This window comes from Paroedura picta, chromosome 1 (assembly GCF_049243985.1).
Source record: "Paroedura picta isolate Pp20150507F chromosome 1, Ppicta_v3.0, whole genome shotgun sequence".
Classification (NCBI taxonomy): domain Eukaryota; kingdom Metazoa; phylum Chordata; class Lepidosauria; order Squamata; family Gekkonidae; genus Paroedura; species Paroedura picta.
In genome coordinates, this window is record NC_135369.1 from 63860237 (window position 1) to 63882370 (window position 22134).

Below are 22134 nucleotides of genomic sequence, written 5' to 3' on the forward strand. Positions count from 1 at the left end.
TTTCCCAAATCCCGTGTTCTCAACACAGTAGGGAGAGCAACCTTTGTTCCTGACTGTAAATGCAATTTCCACAATCCAGGAGATTTTTTATATGGGACATATGGGAAAACTTTCAGCCATGCATTCTATACCTTGTTGCAGTTATTTGCCAGTTTGAGCTCCTCAGAGCTTTGCTTTCCAAACTTTATAGTATGATGACCCACAAGTCCCAATTTATTTGGTATCGATGGAACTGTGGAATCCACTTTCACAAAATTTGTGACCCAGAGGTTGGGTAATGCTGTCTGGGATGATCTGGGCTGCTGTGTAATACCACATGGAATACCATGGTCTATATACATCAATGTAATCTGTTAGCAGTTCTGCATCAATTAAGCTTTGCAGAAACTGAACTGGAAGCTTTGCAAAAACTGAACTGGATCACTGAAAAATGCCTTCCTTCCCATTCTGGAATCTAAGGGGAGTAAACTTTGCTTAGTGATAGCCCACAAGCTTTGCATGCAGGAGATCTCAGTTTCTAGCTACTGTTGAAATGATGTTTGGAAACAGAGCTAGAGATGCCACTGTAACTAATATTCCCCGGGCTTGTTTCAAAATGCCTCGTTATCAATACAAAAGTAAGCATTATAACTTCAAATTATGTTCTGGCTGGCATTGTGTATTGGAGCCTGGAATGGGTTTAAACTACAAGTATAACAATATAGGCTAGATATGAGGAAAAAAATTTCACAGTCAGAGTAGTTCAGCAGTGGAATAGGCTGCCTAAGGAGGTGGTGAGCTCCCCCTCACTGGCAGTCTTCAAGGAAAGGTTGGATACACACTTTTCTTGGATGCTTTAGGATGCTTTGGGCTGATCCTGCGTTGAGCAGGGGGTTGGACTAGATGGCCTGTATGGCCCCTTCCAACTCTGTGATTCTTTGAAAAACTGACTTTCTTTCCCACCTTTGTGGCCATGGCTGTGGGCTGCTGAACAGAGGGCTCCACGCTCTCTTGGGCTCCACACTGAACACTTCAGTCAAGGAAAGAGAGTCTGCTGGCTCACTGGCCAACCATCACCACCACCAGCAACAGTGGCTGCTTACCTATGGAAGAAGGAGAGTACTTATTGCAGTGGTGTTGTTTTGCCATCTCAGTTGCCTGAGATCTGTTCTGAGTAATTTGGAAGGTTAATTCATCAATAAGTGGAGCAAGGAAATAATTTTGCCAGAGATCTTGGGGAACCATTGGCAGTTATTCAAATTGCATTGATCTAGGTAGACCAGTGCCTGATTGGTTTCACATTGGGTTTAGAATCATAGAATCATAGAATCATTGAAGGGCCATACAGGCCATCTAGTCCAACCCCCGTCCATAGGGCAAATGGCAGCCATTTAGGGATTGAGAGAAGTACATTTTCCAGCATAGGCTCACCAGTAATCCATAGTACTCCAGTTGGGTTCTATAAGCTCTCAGTTGGCTTCAATAAAAGTATAATTGAATCATACAAGTCAAACTCTCTTGCTATGTTTTCTGCAGAGAGAGGACTGATCAAGGCAGCCAAAAGTGACCATAAAAATTCTCATAGATTTAAGTTCTTGACTCTTTAGTATTCCTTTTGATACAGACACTGGTAATTTATTTTTAAAAGCTGAAACGCTTCAAAGACGGCATATCAACTATGTTTTAGGTGTATCAAAGCTAAATGAACAAACCCACCCCCACACAAACAAAATCAAAACAGATGAGAGATCTGCATAATTGAAAAGTTAGAGCTGAATTTTTAAGAGGGCTTTATGGAATATTGAAGAGGGGCATTGTATCTCCCATAGGTTAGAACATGCAGGATATGTGTGAGCATGCATAGTGCATGCTCTCATGGGGTTCTAAATACAATAATAGCACTTTAAATACAACTATAAATACAACAAGGACTTTAAATAAACTTTAAAACGTATTCTGGAAAAATATTTAGGGTTACATCAGTTACCCCAACTAAGTATGTATTCAGTAACAGGAACTGTCCCTTTTCTCTTTGGTACTCTTTATGCAATGCCAAAGATATGTGCAGAGCATTCCCTGACAAGAATCAGAGGGAAATAAATAGCTTCTTTATAGCCCTAGGAACCTTGAAGAACCATGTCCAAAACAGAACATTCCCACTAATGTTTTCATCTCTCCTAAAACAATCACCTAGTACTGTGCAGTGGTTAGAGCGTCAGATGAGAAAAATCCGGACTCACATCCCTACTCAGCCATGAAGCCTATTGGGCAACACTTGATCAGTTATTATTTCTCAGCCAAACCTACCTTGGAGAATTGTTGTGAGTATAAACTAGGTATGGAAGAACCACGGAAACTTAGCCTGAGCTCCTGGGAGAAAGAACAAATTTTTTAAAAGGAGTTGATAGGTGATGGATGTTTATACAGCCATTGCCATCTCATTTCCTTTGTTTCATGGCTTTTTATATGATCTAAAAGTCTATCCAAACATTAAATGTATGTGTTGGATATTAGTGTGAGGGATGGAGTTCATATTGTTGGCCTTATGATATGTCTATAGCTAAGTTTTCAAACACCGATAAGCTTCCAAGGCATAGATTTCTCCATCACAGTATGTTTGATACAGTAAACTTCTGAGCTACTCATTTATGTCTTGAAGTTGGTCTTAACAGTCATTTTGTATCTTGTGTTGGCCCAGTTTTTAGAATGACTTGACCACAGAGTGCCATGGTATGTCCAACATAATGAAGCTGAGCCCTAGTCAGTATTCTCTTGATTGTTGTTGTTAGGTGCGAAGTCGAGTCCAACACATCGCAACCCCATGGACAATGATCCTCCAGGCCTTCCTGTCCTCTACCATTCCCCAGAGTCCATTTAAGTTTGCACCGACTGCTTCAGTGACTCCATCCAGCCACCTCATTCTCTGTCGTCTCCTTCTTCTTTTGCCCTCAATCGCTCCCAGCATTAGACTCTTCTCCAGGGAGTCCTTCCTTCTCATGAGGTGGCCAAAGTATTTGAGTTTCATCTTCAGGATCTGGCCTTCTAAGGAGCAGTCAGGGCTGATCTCCTGTAGGACTGACCGGTTTGTTCGCCTTGCAGTCCAAGGGACTTGCAAGAGTCTTCTCCAGCACCAGAGTTCAAAAGCCTCAGTTCTTTGATGCTCGGCCTTCCTTATGGTCCAACTTTCACATGCGCTTGATACTAGTGATTAAATGCCACATCTTTCTGATTAGGAAACCACTAACACTACCAAATCACTTCCACTTGCATACACACACAACATACAAGCAGGCAGACACAAGGTTATCATTCCTAAATTAATTCCTCTGGTTCATGAACATTTTCCCCCTTCCATTTTTACCCGTTTTGGTTTCCAGGCAATCAGCGCCTGTTAAATATTCCACCAAGCGTGATATTGCTCTCCTGTCTCCATCTCCTGACATACTCAGTTGCAGTAATTTGCTGAACTCAGCTCCTGTACTTGGCTTTCTTTAAAAAACAAGAAGCCCTCAGAACCAACAAACCTATTAATAATAATAATTAAAAGAAAACTTGACAAGTGGGAATAGCACATCTAAACCTCACATTATGTGTGTGTGTGTGTGTGTGTGTGCATGCCAGCCACCCCCCCCCCCAAGTATACCTTTTAGAACCAGCATTTGGAAACCAACAGTGACTCACATGTTCAAAACCTGTTTTTTGAATAAAGGCACAAGTGGGTGTGTGTCAGTAATAACCCCCCCCCAAGGGCAGAGCATATAAACTCATTCTTCTTTACCAAATGAACAATGCAAAACTCAAGTTTTCCATGGCCATTTCATTAATTCTTGTTTTCAATGCATATCTAAGGATCATCACAATTAAACAGTTGTATGCCCTGAGGGGAAGGCAAGAGAAGAGGGAGGCATGTTCCCCCCCCCAAAAAAAGTTGCTATTCTTGCAAGGTAGCTGATCTTGATAGTCCAGAGATGAGTTGTAATTCAAGGAAAACACCAGGCACTTTGAAATTGGTAACCTTAAAGACATCATCCATAGCTGCCTTATGACCGTTTCTGCACTGGGAAGTTTGCTGCCCTGACTTCCATGTGAGAGCACGAATCTAGGGCGGATGAGGCGCACTGGGCCAAATGCTCCTCCATGTGTGATCAGGAAGAGGCAGGGCAACCTGCCCTTGCTCAAACTCCAGTCTGTAGCTTGGCACAGAGCCTCTGGTGCAGAAATGGTCTTAGAGCTTCAATCGCAAGCCAATGATGGCCCAGCCTAGCTAGGTCTGCACACTGTGAAACAATGCAGAATTTGCGCTTGAAAAAGTTGCATGTTAGTGCAGAGTTCTAGGGAACAGGAATCAAATGCCTCTAAGTATTATATACCATATATACTCTCATATAAGCAATGTTTTTCAGCCTTTTTTTTAAGCTGAAAATGTTCCCCTCGGCTTATATACGGGTGTTAAAAAAACCAGCTTCCAGACAAGACTGGAGGATGGGGGTGGGAGACAAGTATACTTGCCTGAAGGAGCAAAGGCAGGAATAGCAGAGACGCAGCAAGCCTGAGAGGGAAAGGGCAGTCTCCACCTCCCCCACCTCCCTGCCTTAACGAGGCTAGCACATTTGGCAGGAAGCTCTGGAGCCTCTGTCTCAGAGGGAGAGCAGAGAGCAGAAAGGCTTCCCCTAGAGGAAGGAATAAAGGCAAGAGGGATCAGAGGGAAAGAGGAGGGAGGAGGAGGGTAGGAAGAAAAGGGGGAAAATCTTGCCCAAAACGGGGGGAGGGGAAGAAAGGAGAAAAGGCCACTATCCAAACACCTCCCTCAGCTTATAAGTTTTTCCAGCATTTTGCAGTATAATTAGGTGCCTCGGCTTATATATGAGTATATAGGGTATTTCTTTTAGAAAACAAATAGCTGAAATTTTCCATTTCTAAATTCACTCTTATCCAATAGAAAACTTTTTTTCCCCTATGAATGACATAGGTCATTCTTAATGTAAACAACAGCGTTTTCTCTCATGTGCTTCTGATATGACTTCTGTCTCAGTGGTGAAAGCCACAAGAGCATCAATGTTGTTGTTAGGTGCGAAGTCGTGTCCAACCCATCGCAACCCCATGGACCCATCGCGACCCCAAGGGAGGCCATTTTTCAGAAACCTGGAAGCCGCCCAGCTCCAAGCATTCCAAGGGAGGCCTTCCTGTCCTCTACCATTCCTCGGAGTCCATTTACGTTTGCACCGACTGCTTCAGTGACTCCATCCAGCCGCCTCATCCTCTGTCGTCCCCTTCTTCTTTTGCCCTCAATCGCTCCCAGCATTAGGCTCTTCTCCAGGGAGTCCTTCCTTCTCATGAAGTGGCCATCAATATGTGCCTGTAAAACATAAACATTGCTTTGTCAGCCCTCTGTATTTCAGTATTCTCCCTGGAAACTGATTGAGCAACTTTGCCATATGTTTGTTCTTAAGTTAACTTTAATATTGAATCGTAGAACCATAGAGTTGGAAGGTCCCATACAGCCGGTCTAGTCCAGCCCCCTGCTCAATGCAGGATCATCCTAAAGCAGGGGTAGTTGACCTGTGGTTCTCCAGATGTTCATGGACTACAATTCCCATGAGCCCCTGCCATCAAATGCTGGCTGGGGCTCATGGGAATTGTAGTCCATCAACATCTGGAGGACCACAGGTTGACTACTCCTGGCATAAAGCATCCAAGATTAATATCTGTCCAACTGCTGCTTGAGGACTGTCAGCGAGGCGGAGCTTCCCACCTCTTTAGGCAGCTGATTCAGCTGCTATATTACTGTGACTGTGAAATCCCACCCCCCAATATCTAGCTGGTACTGTTCTACACATAGTTTAAAGTCATTACTGTGGGTCCTATCCTCTGCTGCCAACAGGAACCACTCCCTGCCCTCCTCCAAGTGAAAACCTTTTAGATACTTAAAGAGAGCAATCATGTCCCTTCTCAACCTCCTCTTCTCTAGACTGAGCATTCTCAAGTCCCTCATAGGGCTTGCTCTTCTCTGCACCCTCTCAATTTTTTTCACTTTCTTTTTTGAAGTGAGGCCTCCAGAACTGCACACAGTACTCCACATATAGTCTGACCAATGTGGTATTCAGCAGGACTATGACATCTTGCAATTTCTATGTGATGCCTTTGTTGATACAGCTCAAGACACTACTGCATCACACTGTCTGCTCATATTTAGCTTACAGTCCACAAGTACCCCAAGATCTCATTCACACACTCTGCTACCCAGAAAGTGTATTTGCTTTTCATTTTTGTGACCCAGATGTAGAACTCTACACTTCTTATTGAATTGCATCTTATTCTCATTTGCCCCCATTTGTGCCAGTGTGGCAATGAATGAACCCTCCCTTTTGTCCTCCTGACAGCCCCATCAGATTAGGAGGGAGTGATTCGTATTGTCAGATGGATTTGGGAGTATTTGAATTTGTGTTTCCCCTGTAATATTCTTTTGCAGTAAGAATACATCTTTCTACATCCCATTGGCTCCATTTATTTTACTAAAATGCTACTGGTTTGCGATGTAATTCTAGCTGCCTAATTCATGGCTTTGTGGCTTGGTTAGCTACAAGTGTTCTGGCTTGGCTGGTTAGATTTAACTAGAAGGATATTGTATGGTAAAGGAAATTGAGGTTCATCTGTTGTTTTACTTGACCTGGATGATCAAGGCAGTTTCTCTATATATCCAGCTGCCATGTTTCAGAAACCTGGTAGCCGCCCAGCTCCAAGCATTCCAAGGGAGGCAATATTAGTGGACAGTTTTCAGTTGTCCTGCAGCTCCTATTGAATTGCTTCAGATGGTGCAGAGTTCGATGTATTTGTCTTGTGGTGATCTTGTCCCAGCCTTTTCCATATGGAAGTGCATGTGCACTTGATGTTCCTTTTGGCATTTACTTTCTCTTTTGATTCCCCAGTGTTCTGAACCGAACTCCTGTGCATCTGGTCCATGAAATAATATTGGTGGACGACTTCAGTGACGATCGTAAGTGACTGCCTTATGTTTGAAAATGGGAAGGAGTGGGGGAAAGGGAGCGTTTGTGTGAGCAGAGAAAGAGCACTGGCTGCTAGGAAAGACCTTCAAAAAACTGAAAAACTGAGGATGCTAAGAGCAGAGGAAGATGCTGTCTTCTAAGGGGTTACTTGCTGTATCACTTGATGTTTGCAAGCTGGTGATCCAGACACTCTTTTTCAGCTCTGTCACATGAACCTAAGGTGTACATTGTCAAACGCCTTATTATTCATCCCACTTTTCTCTGGCTAGTTATCTGTCCTGAAAGCCTGTGAAAGTAATACATGGCTCTCTGCTTGTGTTTCCACAGCCGATGATTGCCGTTTGCTGGTCAAACTACCTAAGGTGAAATGTTTACGCAACAGGCAGAGAGAAGGTAAGTGTTCCATGGCCAAGTGGCAGGGAAGGGGGTGGCAAAATTAGCAAGCATGCTGGAATGCTGTGGTTCATGTGACAGCTGAAAAGGAATCTCTGGACCTCAGAGGTACATTTGTTTCATCTCCGACATTTAGACCTGATTTCTCCTCCTGAACCATTGCCTCAGTTACAAACCAAGTCACTTCCCATGTGGCCTCTTTTAAAATTTACGGAGTGGCAGTCAAGAATCTCTCACATCTCAGAGTGTTCATTACAGAGAACTGGTCATATAGGGGACTCATGCTAAACAGAGTGGTGTGTATAGCTTACAACAAACGGAAGTTTTCCAAAATTCAGCACAACACATTTATTGCAAAGTTCAAACAGGAAAATTGTGTGTAAATCCAGATCCATATATCATAAAGTCTAAAATAAGAAAGAAAACATATGGGCATCTTTGAGAGACCTCTGTATTTCTTTCTCTGAAAAAAAAAGAGAAGTCCAGAAAAGAATCTGAAACAATCTGGGGCCAATGGAAAAGCAGAGAACAAAATAGTTATGAAGAAGAAGAGTTGTTTTTTATACTCCACTTTTTACTACCAGAAGGAGTCTTAAAGTAGCTTACAATCACCTTCCCTTCTCTCCCCACAGCAGACACCCTGTGAGGTAGGTGGGGCTGAGAGAGCTCTGACTGAACTACTCTGTGAGAACAGCTCTAATAGAACTGTGACTCGTCCAAGGTCACCCAGATGGCTGCATATGGAGGAGAAGTGGGGAATCAAATCCAGCTCACAAGATTAGAGGTTGCTGCTCTTAACCACTACACCAAAGTCAATGGGGGAGGAGGTGTCAGTGATGGTCACAGTGGCAGAGAAGGAGAGTGGTATAAGACTATCCCTGTCAAATTTATCAGTCATATTGGAGATAAGAACAATGAATCTGCATAGTTTTACTTGTGCCATTAGCCACTACAAGCACCTATTAACTCAGCCCTTCCTTGGTACGGAGCACACTTAGGAGTAGTTGATAATTTGGTTGCCCTTTATCTGTTGCAGAGAAGGAAATGGCAGGGGCATCAGCATATCACTGAGATTCTAAGGAATATGCATACATTATTCTGAGCATACAACACAATTTTGAATTGGCTCTGATGCAAAATGTTTTAAGGAAGTGACATTTTGCTTTACACCCTTGGCTCAGATGGGTCAGGAAACTGTCTTAAGGGACACTATTTTTTATCACTTGGCATTATCATTTAAAAAAACAACTATTTGTGAAGACATTTGAGATGTAATTGTTACAAACTTTCCAAAAATGATGACATACTCAGTGTACACTGAGTTGTTGAAACACTGCTAACTCCTGAAGCATTTTCTGGGGCAGGAGGAAAAAGAGAACATGAGCAAGACCAGCTACAAGTTTACAAAACTCTGTGCAGATGTTTGAGAAGGAAACAATTTTAGTGAATGTTTGTGTGCAAGCATTTTGTGGGGCTCTCAGTGTATTCCAAAAGATTCCCAAAGAGGCCTTCTTTTGGTGCTTACTTCTTGTCTCTTTCTACAGTTTCAGCACCATTTTCAAATAAATGTTTGTGTGGGGATGCCATGGTGCCAGGAACCCAATCAGATTTGTCTAGTGGTGATATTAAGAATTCAAATCTGATAGAAGGTGTGGCTTCCTCACTGCAAGTGTGCAAACATTTTTGCCCTGCTTTGCTGGCACCTGTCCCCCAACAATTTTTTTCCCTCTTACTCTTCCTTTAAGGAGCTCAGGGTGGCAGACATGGCTTTCCCTCTCCTCCTCCTGTTTTGTGTTGTCCTTACAACACTGTAAAGGATCAGAGAGCAAGGCTGTACCATGGTCAGATCCTTTTCCTAGTGCATCTCTGTAACTACTTTGCCACAATGGCTAAAAACAGTAGGAATTTTTTGGGAGGCAGGTGATTAAGACTGTATTATTACAGACCATAATTCTCATGTCTTGCTTTTTGGCACTAAATATACAAGTTTTTTGTTTTGTTTTCAGTATGGAAGATGGCAACCTTAGAGAAACAGGGATTCATTGTGCACTTTATCACACCTTGAAAGAAGTAGAGACTCCCAGGCATACATGACATTTATATATATATAAATATCCAGGGAATGTAACATGCTTACAGCAGGAGTGAGCAGCTAGAAGTGGGTAGTACAATTTGAGGCCAATGCCTTGTCAGAATGTAGTTGGAAGTTTAGTCCAAGATTACAATCTGAATTATGTTTTCCTGTTCAGTTCTAATTTGTGCTTACAGAGGCTCTAAAATAATGTTCTCTTCTAATTTGAGGCCTGAATGTATTTTAATTGTTATTAGGTTTGGCTTGATTCCTGTAGATACTTATTCTTTTGCATTTGAAAACCACATTCATCAGGAAAGCAGCAAGTATTAATTACAGATTTCCATCTAGTTCTGATTAGAGGCATTCCTTTTGAAATGACATGGACATATGGCATTGCAGTAAACTAATGGTCAGTAACTGGTAGCAATTGAGATAGTGCCTGCCTCCACACCCCCCTAGCCACCCTCCCCCCATCTGTCTCTTAGGAAGGGTAATGGCTCAGTGACAGAGTCTCTGCTTTGCTTTGTATGCAGAAGGTCTGAGATTCAGTTCCTAGTCAATCCATTTAATGGACCTTAAGTAGCAAGTGTTAGGGGGGAGAGTTTTTTGCTTGAAAACCCGGAGAGTCATTGGTAGTCAGCAAAGACTGCCAAGCAAGATGAACCAATAGTTTGGCTCAGCAGAAGGCAATTTTCTTTGTTCCTTTTCTTTTTTCTTGAAAAGTGCTGAAAGTGCCAGCATTGCATAGTGATTAGAATGTCAGATTAGGATCTGGGAGACCCATGTCTGCATCCCCACTCTACGATGGGTGACCTTAGTCAGTCACACTGTCAACATGATCTACCTCCCAGAGTTTTTGTGATAACAAAGTGGAGGAGTAGAAAATAGTATAAACTGCTCTGGGTTCCCATTGGGGTGAAAGACATGGTAGGAAGGAAGGAAGGAAGGAAGGAAGGAAGGAAGGAAGGAAGGAAGGAAGGAAGGAAGGAAGGAAGGAAGGAAGGAAGGAAGGAAGGAAGGAAGGAAGGAGAGGGTAAAGTACAGTAACAAGAAGAGGAATTCTAGTTCATTCATTTCTTTTCTATCCGCATTTCAACTGGGAAGTAATAGAAAGGCATATTCAAACCAGACTTCACTACCAAGAGGAAGAATCTTCCTGTCCCTGGCAGGTTCTGATCTTCCCATTATGCCACCTTCTTTCCATGGTAACTAGATAGGATGAAAGAGCACATCTCAGTACCCATGTTGTCTTTGAGAGATGGGAGCTCTACTCCTTTCCAAGGCATTGGGAAACAGGAGAAGCCCAAGTCAATGCTAGGAAAGTATCTTCTTTTAAGGTTTCCTTCCCAAAGATTGACCTTGATATGTGGAACTGCAGCAGTGTTTTTTCCGATGTAATCCCAGAGTTCTTACATTATTCTGTGGGTGAAGGAGGGAATCAAGGTGCCATGGCTTCCATTCTATTAGTGTAGTATGGGAGCCAGCTTGGTATAGCAGCTTCTAATGTATCAAGCTGGGTTTAATTCCCCAGTTCTCTACATTCAGCCAGCTGGGTGACCTTGGGCTAATCAAAGTTCTAGTAGAAGCTACCCTCACAGAGTAGTCCTGTCAGAGCTCTCTCAGCCCCACCTACCTCGCAGGGTGTCTGTTGTGGGGTGAGGAAGGAAACATGATTGTAAGCTGCTTTGAGACTCTTTCTAGTAGTGAAAAGCGGGGTATAAAAAACAGCTTTTCCTCTGACATGAGTGCTAGTCTTAATATGAGGTTGTGCTGGGAAAAGGAGGTCATCTCCCCTCATTACGACAGCCCAGCTTGTCCTTCTCCACAAGGCTTTTGCAAAAGAGAGAGTGAGAAATTGGTGATGATGAGATGAGTCTTTTTTTCATCTTACATTTCTACTTCCTCTCTCACATGCACTCTTCTCCAGTTTCAGAAGCTCAAAGGAGAAACTGCAGCTTGCCTTGTTGGGAAGTCATTGTGTGTGTCCCTGTGTGTGTACGAACTAGAGGGATGAGTTCCTGGTGCTGCATTCTTCACTGCCACCTCCATTCCCATTAGCCCATAGCTAAACTTGACAGAGAGTGTTTGCTTAATAATGTGATTTATTTTTCAAAAGTAACTAATTATTTGTGTTCTGTGTTAAGGGCAACTTATTTTTTGTGTATTACAGACTCTGTAATGTTGGTTTAATTGGTAAATTAATCAGTTAAACACACCAAAGTTAAATGAGTTTTCTTTAAAGGAAAACTTTCAGTCTGTTGAAATGCCTAGCTTTCTTTCAGCCTTTATTAGTTTGCCTATCTGAAGTTTCTATTACTGCAGCTGAAAATTCATTTTTGTAGGTTAGTGTACTGTGAAATCAACCTTCACCAGTAACCAAATTCTGCCAATTTGGGCTACCTCATGAAAATGGAACTTTATGAAAACTTACCCTATGCTGCCCCTTACAGATGATTGGGGGGACCACCCATACAGCACCAAACTCCCATGCCTTCTAAGTATAAAAAAGTGTCAGAGTTTTATGTCAAAATATACAAATAGGATTCTTAGTTATGCATTGTACATAACATTATATAATGGCTGAGTTTCTGCCAGAAAACATAACAACAATTGAGAGAAAATTGGGCCCTGTATTCTTCTTTTGATGTGTGGATAACCTGTCAATTAAATGAGTATGCACATCCAAAATGGATCATGCAGAACAGGGGGGAATGGCAGTTTAAAATGCATTATGGGAAGGGGCTCCTAAATGCTGTCATTACCACCTCCCAGCTCTTCTAGTGGGGGAGAAGCAGTTTAGGGGCAGCATAAGAAATGTTCCCATGAGATCCAATTCCGATACACTGATCTGCTGTTACTATCAAGTCTACTTTGCCCTCCTGTCCCATTCAGTTCTTTAGAAATAGAATCCATGCAAGTTCATTCAGGACCATGGACAGGGGGTTGATGCACAAAACAGCTTTGTGTAAAAAAAATTTTCAGCTTCTTTGAATCATTCCATGTTTTATTTACTATAGATAGAAGATAGATAGATGAATAAGGGTAATGGATATGAACTAAAAAAGCCTGGGCTGAAATCCTTGCTCAGCTATTGAACTTACTTTGTGACACTGGACCAGTCAAATGTGACTCTGTCAAGTTTGTCACACAGGGTTGTTGTAACGAGTAAACAGGAAGAAGCCCCATACGACAGCTCTGTCTACTTCCCTCTCTCAGAGTCAAGATTTTCCCTCCATTTTTCTTTCCCTTTTTGTCTGGCCTACCCTGTGTCAGTATATTTTCCTGCTGGCTCAACCTAGGAACCTGAGAGAAGAGTCAGAATTGCCCTTTAACTTAACCCACTGAAAATGACACATGAAACATTTTGAGGTTCAAAATTAACAAAATATTTTATTCAACATAGAGGGGAAAGGTCAAGTAAAATCAGGGGTTGGAATTTCTGAGGTAATATAGATAACACAGAGGTAAAACCAGTACATGCACAGACTTTAGTTCATATGTTTCAGACTAATGAGAGTTTCTTAAGTTATTCACAGTGACTTAAATCTTGATGTTGAGAGTCTTTTGTTCCAGTGTTCTCCCCAAACACTCCAATACACTTTCTTTGAGTATTCTCTTACTCTTTTGGTTGCCAAAAAACTGGTACACTCTCTCCAATACCCAATCTCCTCTTGAAACATGAATGCCTGTAATGAGTTTTTAACTGACTCTTAAAGTTACTAAAGGCAGTTTCTAACCAGACTAGGGGTCTCTTCAGAGCTAATTCCTTGTTTGACTAGGTAGGGAAAATCCCCTTTCTTTGGCCCAAGTGGGAGTCTTTGCCTACTTCCCAAACTTTCTGGCCAGCTTTCCCTCAGTTCTCCTGTCTATTAAATTGCTCTCAGTCAATGTTGAATTCCCAAAGTGGTCAGTACTGAACTGTTCTCAGCTAGAGCTGAAATCAGACAAAACCTACATACATGCATTTATACATACATTCTCCTCAGCATCCAATTCAGAAGTCTTTCTCTGTTCAACTGATGGCTAACCAATCAGATATCTTGGAACAATCTGTCACTCAAGACTGTCTGGCTCTGTGAAGAATTAACCCTACACAGTTCTTTTGCAATTTGTACAGCCTCTCTAAGCTTCTTAAAAGTGCAGTTCATCACACACCATGTGTGCCTATTTGAGTTCTGAAGGCAAAGAAATGTTGCGTCAACAAGCCTGTTGGTGGACAGTCACCTTAGCCAAACCATGGTCAAGAAAGCTAGGCAAGCAAGTACTTTGCTTTGCCTAACTCTTCAACAGAGATTCACCAGATCTGCTCAGCGTGTACGTGGACTGCTGTGTGGAAAGATTCTAATTCTCCCAAGACCTGTGCCTATGAGTTCAAACTGGCTCTAAGGGAGAGAATGGTATAAAGATGTTCAGAAGGGCTCAGAACTAAAATAGATTCTCTCTCACCCCCACCCCCATTCTTGAAGAGATTGGTCTATTAATACATCCAGCAAGTCTCAGCTGCAGCTTATTAGCCAGAAAATTAGAACAGGCAAAACAAAGCCTGGGGTCTTCTTTTTAAAGCTGTTTGTTCTAACGAAACAGACGAGATCGGCTCGTGCCGCCTCTCTGGGATTTTTTTTGATACATTTAATTAAATTGTATTTTAAAGATTAAGTAGATATGTACAGAGGATGCGTATCACCACAGCAGGCTCCAGGGGCTATTACTGGCAACCTCTTGGCACAGTATTCCTCCCAAACCCACAGTCTAAATTAATGTTTCTAACCTTTGTTTGCAGGAATAATAAATACAAATCAATAATGGTGTTTATTAAAGGCCAAACTACATGAGATTGTGGAAGCCCTGTATGGTGCCTGTATGGTTTTCCCCAAGGAACAGGTTCTGGGGGAATTTAGATAAGAAAAAATGGCATGGGATCAATGCAAGGTGGACCATGTTGTGCCTGGTGGCATGAAGTAGATCAGGAGATATGATTGTGGAACTTCTACTCCATATGCAGTTTGGCACTAAGTGACTCAGGAATGTAGTGCTGGTGTCCGCAGGTATGTACTGTAGGGTAAGGGTGCTGGCAGGGAGGGACACTCATTTTCCCTCTCTTAGTCAGATGCTATTTAGTTTAAACACTATAAATTTAGAGTGCTGATTTCTATTCGCTCCTGAGTGCTTTCTCTCCAACCGCTGCAGTCTAGTTATGGATGCTGATAGTGGTGACCAGCACAGCATAAATAAAGCCAGACTAAAAGGGTCCTTAGTTATTTTAGCTTTGAACCCACTTATTTGGTTTATTTTCTGGTCCATGTTATCCATAAAACTTTCCATCAACACAGCATTTAAAATGAACCAACTTTCTGTCAGCTTTCTTCATTGTCCAGCTTTCACACCCATACATAGTGATGGGGAATACAGCAGTTTAAATTATCTTAATTCTGGTTGGCAGCAACACATCCTTACATTTAAGGATCCTTTCAAGCTCCTTCATGGCTGTCCTTTACAGCTTCAGTTTCCTTTGTGTATGCTTTGTGGCATACCTGTTTCTTTTTTTATCCAACCATATCTTTTCATGATCCACAATAAAAAAAAAACTTTGCTGCAATATATGAAACAAAAAATGATTTTTGTCTGAAATTTTCTCATATGCTTCAATAATCAGCATAAATTTGCAATGCGATCTCTAGTATCTTTTCTGAATCCATCTTAAACTTCCAGCATTTCTCATTCCATATATGGCAACATCATTCCATATATGGCAGCAGTTTTGGTGTAAGATTTAGAGTGTGAGAAATTAATGTGATGATTCAATAGCTGCTGCAGTCTTCGATGTTTCCTTCTTCTGAAATTGGAATGTAAATGGAGTGTTTTCAATCTATGGGCCCTTGCTTTGTTTTCCATATCCTTTGCATATTTTTCTTCAGGATTTGATGGACTCTGTTTCTGTGGCTTGGAATAATTCTATTGATATCCTATCTAATCCTGGTGGTGTGTTTCTCCTAATTGCTCTTAGTGCAGCTTTCACTTCACTTTCTAAAACAGAAGTTTCTTCTTGGAAAGAATCTGTCATCCTTTTATTTCTTCTATATAGTTCGTTTCTTCTGTATTGTTCCATCTTTATTTTGTCTTCTTCAGTTAATGTATTTCATAGAATCATAAAGTTGGAAGGGGCCATACAGGCCATCTAGTCCAACCCCCTGCTCAACGCAGGATCAGCCCTAAGCATCCTAAAGCATCCAAGAAAAGTGTGTATCCAACCTTTGCTTGAAGACTGCCAGTAATCTTTCAGAATGTCTTAACTATCCTTTAAATATCCCTTTCTTCCTTTTTGTTGTTTTCTGTTTCTTTACATTGGTTATTATAATAGGTGTATTTGTCTCTATGTGCCAGTCACTATAACACTGTATTCAGAATTTGAGTCTGTTTCTGTCACCTTTTATGTCTGCTCCTTGTCTGTAGTGTTTTTAAGTATTTGATCAGTTATCCAATGAGGCTTTTCACATCTTTTGGCTACAGGAATAGCTTTTGCACATTCTTCCTTGATAATATTTCTCATTTCAACTCATAGTCCTCTTGGTTCATATTGCCTTGAACTTAGTAATACAAACTTGTTATTTATATGGTCTTTAAAACCTTCAGGAATGTTGTTTTTAGTGTAGTTTGGCACTAGGGTTTTTTTTAAGCGTTATTCCCATTTTCAATATTAACAATTCATGGTCTGTACCACTATCAGCTCTTGATCTTGTTTTAGTATAAAGGATAGAGCTTCTCTATCTTCTGCTTCTGATTATACAATCTATTAGATAATATCTACTTGATTTCTGTATTCCGGCCATCCAGTGTTGTCCACATATACAGTCATCTGTTTGGTTACATGAAATGTGTTCACAATGAACAAATTGTTGTCTTCATAGAATTCTATGGGTCACTCTCCATTTTGTAATCTTAGCCCAAATCTTCCAACAATATTCTATTCTCTTTTGTTTTCTACTTTGGTGTTCCAGTTACCTGTGCTTATCAGCACATCTTGTTTAGATGTATGATCAGTTTCTTCCCTGGACACATGAAAAGTGAGAGCAGTGAGTATTTTGCCCTTTATTTGGTATACACTTTTGTCCTGTTTTGTGGATTTTGAGCCAGTTTGGTGTAGTGGTTAGGAGTGTGGACTTCTAATCTGGCATGCCGGGTTCGATGCTGCACTCCCCCACATGCAACCAGCTGGGTGACCTTGGGCTTGCCACAGCACTGATAAAGCTGTTCTGACCGAGCAGTGATATCAGGACTCTCAGCCTCACCCACCCCACAGGTCCACTTATCCGAAGTGGACAAGTTCCTAGGTTGGGTTAGGGTGACCACTTGCCCCCTTGACCCCTGTCCATCATGGCTCCTCAGGGGAGGTGGCCAGAAGATAGGAGGCCAGCTCAGGGACATTATCAACCTCTCCCTGGAGTCCTGGGAGTTCCCTGAGCAGCTGAAGGGGGCAGTGGTTCACCCTCTCCTGAAAAGATCCACGCTGGACCCGCGGGACCCTGCCAGCTACCGCCCAGTGTCGCACTTGGCATTCCTGGGCAAGGTGGTTGAAAGGGCCACAGCAGACCAGCTCCTGGCATTCTTGGAAGAATCTTCGGCACTCGATCCATATCAGTCTGGCTTTCGACCTGGCCACGGGGTGGAGACGGTGTTGGTTGCCCTGTTGGATGACCTCCGTCGCCAGCTGGATAGGGGCGGGTCAGCCGTGCTGGTTCTTCTGGACCTGTTGGCCGCTTTCAACATCGTGGACCACGAGCTGTTGGTCCACCGCCTCACCAGCACGGGGATACAGGACACAGCGTTACGCTGGATATGCTCCTTTCTCCAGGACCGGACCCAGAGGGTTGCAGTGGGGGATGAGTTCTCGCGCTCCTATAGACTCCCTTACGGGGTCCCCCAGGGGTTCTCTCCCCCACATTGTTCAACATCTTTATGCACCCTCTGCCCAGCTGGTACGGAGTTTGGGGCTGGGTTGCCACCAGTACGCTGATGACACCCAGCTCTATCTCCTCATGGACGGCCACCCGGACTCCCCCCCGGAACCATTCGCCAGATGTTTGGAAGCAGTGACGGAATGGTTCGAGCAGAGTCGCCTGAAACTCAACCCCTCCAAGAAGGAGGTCCTATGGCTGGGACGTAGTGGGCGGGATCAGGAAGCGCGCTTACCCACCCTGGCAGGGACGCAACTCACCATCACGTCCCAGGCCAGGAATTTGGGTGTGACCGTTGACGCCTCCCTGACTTTGGAGACGCAGGTCAAAAAAGTAGCAGGCCAGGCGTTTTTCCACCTTTGCCAGGCCCGACTACTAGCGCCTACCTGTCCCCCGAACACTTAGCCACAGTGATCCATGCAACGGTCACCTCCAGAATAGATTTCTGTAACTCGCTCTACGCGGGCCTGCCCTTGTCCTTGATCCGGAAACTTCAGCTAGTGCAAAACACAGCTGCTAGGGTCCTCACTGGCACACCTTGGAGGGCCCACATCCAGCCAGTGCTGAGGTAGCTGCACTGGTTGCCAATTGCTGCCCAGATTCGGTTCAAGGTTCTGATTTAACCTTCAAGGCTTTATGCGAGTTGGGATCCACATACCTGAGGGACCACCTATCGCCCTATGCCCCTCGCAGGGCTTTGCGCTCTGTGGGTGAAAATCTGCTGGTCGTTCCCGGCCCTAGGGAAGCACGCCTGGCCTCGACCAGGGACAGGGCCTTTTTGCTCCTGGCCCCGACCTGGCGGAATGAGCTCCCAGGAGAGCTGTGGGCTCTGTGGGATCTTTCAACGTTCCGCAGGGCCTGCAAAATGGAGCTCTTCCACCAGGTCTGTGGCTGAGGCCGGGGCCGATAATATAGATCTATGCCCCCCCGGGGACTCGGGATTTGGACCCGAAGTAAACATCATCAGGACCTCCTCTCCACCCACCAGTAGTGGGAGGGGGGGAAGTTGAGTTGCTGTTCTCTGCCATGCCGGTAATATTGGTAATGCTATTATTGTTTTAATGGGGGTTTTAATGGGGATTCTGGGACGTTGGGACCCGCCACGAGCCTCAAGGGAGTGGCGGGAAATAAATCTAATAATAGTAATAACAGTAACAGTAATAATAATAACAATAATAATAATAGGGTGTGTGTTGTGGGGAGAGGAAAGGGAAGGTGACGGTAAGCCACTTTGAGCCTCCTTCGGATAGGAAAAAGCGGCATATAAGAACCAACTTCTTCTTCTTCTTCTTCTTCTTCTTCTTCTTCTTCTTCTTCTTCTTCTTTGTAAGCTGCATTAAAACAATTAAAACCAATTTTAACTTCCTTAGATTAAAGATAACTTTCACACAGCTCAGTCAAATCTTGCAAAGCAGCAAGGTAACAACCTTTCCCTCTGTTAATTTCTCTCCTTCTTCCTTACACCTTTCTCATTCATTTCTGTCTCCCTTTTCCCGGGTCTCCCTTCCACACCCATTCTTACTTCTTGGTTTCTGCTTGGTGAAGAATGTACTTAAGAATAGTATAGGAAGTATAGTAGCAAATCTTGGTTAATATTATGAACAGAAGGTGAGGAAGAGTTAATATTTCCCCAAGATCTAACGAAGTAGTAAAAGGATGCTTTCCCCCCTCTTTACATGCATGATAATGGAACATCAATCTGTTTTAGTAGTTTTCCATGTGGAACAGAAGGTACAACTTCCTGTTCAGGTATATGATTGTTAAATCATTCTTGTGCTGGTGGAAGACTTTGTTATATGGAAAATAATGTAACTTTTAAAATATAATTAAAATGAGAATTATAACAAACACCATATCCAGTCTTTGGGTCCAGTGGGAGACCAAAGTTGCATTGTTATCCTCACAACAGCCTTGTGTGTCACCCAGAGTGAGAGTGTATCACCTGGCAAGTTTCCAAGATTGGGGATCTGACTATTAGAGACACATAACAAGATGCTTTAAAGCTGTCTTATTAGATGTCTGTCATGCAGGTAACCTGATTCAGGGTGGTCCAGTTACCTTCATTTTTGGCATTGTAACTTCTTTTATTATTTTGTGGTTTGCCTTAGCTTCAGTTGCACATAGCATGGTGTGGTGGTGCTTTATCTCACTTGGGTTAGGATTTTCCTATACCTTTCCGTTTTGGCCCTGGAACGTATGCCTGCTACTGCGGTATAACAGTTACAATGTCAGATTGTGTCTGGGAAATCCAGGTTCAACTCCCCAATCTGCCATGGGAGCTTGCTGGGTGACCTTGATCCTGTCATACTACTTTCAGCTTAAGCTACCTCACAGGGCTGTTGTGAGGATAAAGTGGAGGAGAAGAGAATTATATAAGCTGTTTTTGGTTCCTGTTGGAGAGAAAGATGTGGTATAAATAAAGTAAATACATAAATAAACAAACAAACATGGATAGACAAGCTAATCCCTTCTGCATGGCCACAAGAAGAGCCCATAGACATAAGAAAGTCTTAATTAATGGCTATTGCACCAGCCATCCTTATCCTGCTTGGTGACAAAATATATTTAAGAATAATATAGTACAGTAGCAAACCTGTGTTGATATTATGAATGGGAGGCACTGGTTCTGCTGGGCTTCCGACCCCCTTCCCTTGCTTGACATCAGCTATCACTGGATTTCTTGGCACTGAACATTGCACTGGTTCTGCTGGACTTGCAAAACTGCAGGTTTCTACTGCAGAGATGCTCTGGTTTAGTTCCTTGGAAAATATGAAGGATGGAGACATCTTCTTTTGGGGATAGTATGTTTCTTAACACCCAGTGATTGTCCGTTGCCTGAAAATCATATTGGGTCACCATAAATCAGCTGTGACTGGACAACACCAAAAAATGAGAAGGAAGGAGCTAAAACTTATCTGCCAGATCCTAATCTGACATACCAAATAGGCTAAGTATACCAGTGAGTTGGAAAGATAAACGTTACTTATGTAAAGTGATGGGATCTCCTTCCTACAAAGATTTCAAGAAAGGTTTGGATATGTTTCCTCTGAATTTCCCTCCATATCAAGTCATACCAGAGCTTTTAAAAGAATCCATCAATTACATTTGAGACTCCTTTGAGACTCCTTTTGGTAGAGAATAGCAGCATATAAGAACCAACTCTTCTTCTTCTTTTCTACATTCCAATGATCCACCAGTGTAACAGAGGCTTTCTCTATGCTCCTTCCCCAGTCCCACTTCCCCTTTTAAAACTTAAAATGTAATTAACCAAAGTTGTCACTCATTCCAAAGATGAAAGAATATCTTTAATTTTTTTCTCATCCCTATTATAGGAACACAACCAAACAATAAGCAAACATGCCCTTAGATTGTTTGCCCTTCCTGATTAAAATTACTCCCCACTAATTAAACAGCTGACCTAAGGTGATTGTTGCTCAATTAAAGTTTGTACCCAACCTCTACACCAGTTTCCAGGCATCTTTGGTGGATCCCTTCATGAAAATATTGCCCGTTATGAACAATGAAACAAGAAGCACACTCCTTAAAAGATTTCCCATATCTGAGAAAGTGAGAACAGGCTAGGCACAGCAATTCACTTCTTATTTGGTTTCTGTTTCCTCATCAGGAAATGTTTCTACTGCTGCTTTGAAGCCATTCTCAGAAAATTGTAGTTAACTGTGAAAAACATCCCTAAAAGTTTCACTAGTTTCCTTAACAGTTTTATGAAAGTTCCTTCCAAATTCCTGAAATCTTTCCCCAACATTCGTTTTGAATGTTGCTTTAAGTAAATACGTGTGTGGCCAACTCTCCTTATGTTTTGATTATTTTATGCTCGATGAGTTGTTTACATCCTCCCTCGTATGTACGTGGTGTCTCAGTGTGACACAAAGGTGGAAAATGCCATTTTGTTCCCAACATGTCCTGAGGTCTATTGTTTTTACCAAGGATACTCTTAACATGAAGTGACTTTCCCAGTGTCCTCCAGGAGAATTAAGGTTGGATGTAATGGCCACAAAAAGTTCACATAGGCAAGCTCTTTCCTTACGCCCATTTGTGATGATGCCAAGGCTGACCTGACCTGAAGAAGTGGCTGAAAATAAAAGGGATGTGCCCGTGCATGATAAGCAACTAATTTTGTGCTCAGGGGATCAGATTTGCACTTGAGTTTTTGTGTATCTTCACAGGCTTGATCCGGTCTCGCATACGAGGAGCAGACGTGGCACAGGCAGGAGTTCTGACTTTCCTAGACAGTCACTGTGAGGTGAACAAGGACTGGCTGCTGCCTCTTTTGCAGAGGATCAAAGAGGTAAGTGTTCTGTGAAGCTGCTCAGCAGGACCATTTTTTCCTCAGGTAGCAAAGTGCATTGCTTATGCCCGCCTGAAGCTTTTTTCCCTTTCCTTTTTCCAAAACGGGAGTGACTTGCAAGAGGCCAGAGGAAGTCACAGTGCAAGTGGCCTTTTGAGATAATGGAAACAATATCATCTCTGAGAAATACCATCCACAGAAAGGCTCAAATCAAGCCTTCTCTTTGAATTCTTGGAGGGGATCCAGATCCACAAGATGGGAGCTTTGACTCGCAAAAACTTACACCCTGAAGCTCTTCTTGGTCTCTAAAGTGCTACTGGACTCCAGTCTAAATTATACACGCCAAGAGATCAGACATGGAAAGAACATCCATCAGAAGCTCATAATACTGTGATGCAAAGGTGGAAAATGCTGTTTCGTTAAGTT

At 42.7% G+C, this 22134-nt stretch overlaps 1 protein-coding gene across 2 annotated transcripts in view; it reads left to right on the plus strand.

The window, feature by feature from the left end:
• Nucleotides 1-22134, plus strand: part of GALNT14 (polypeptide N-acetylgalactosaminyltransferase 14) — a 300759-nt gene that overhangs the window by 221761 nt on the left and 56864 nt on the right. For both annotated transcript variants that reach the window (XM_077340970.1, XM_077340978.1), the window contains exons 4-6: nt 6906-6973; nt 7311-7376; nt 21587-21708. In XM_077340970.1, coding sequence (XP_077197085.1) covers nt 6906-6973; nt 7311-7376; nt 21587-21708 — 256 coding nt within the window. The remainder of the gene's footprint in view (nt 1-6905; nt 6974-7310; nt 7377-21586; nt 21709-22134) is intronic.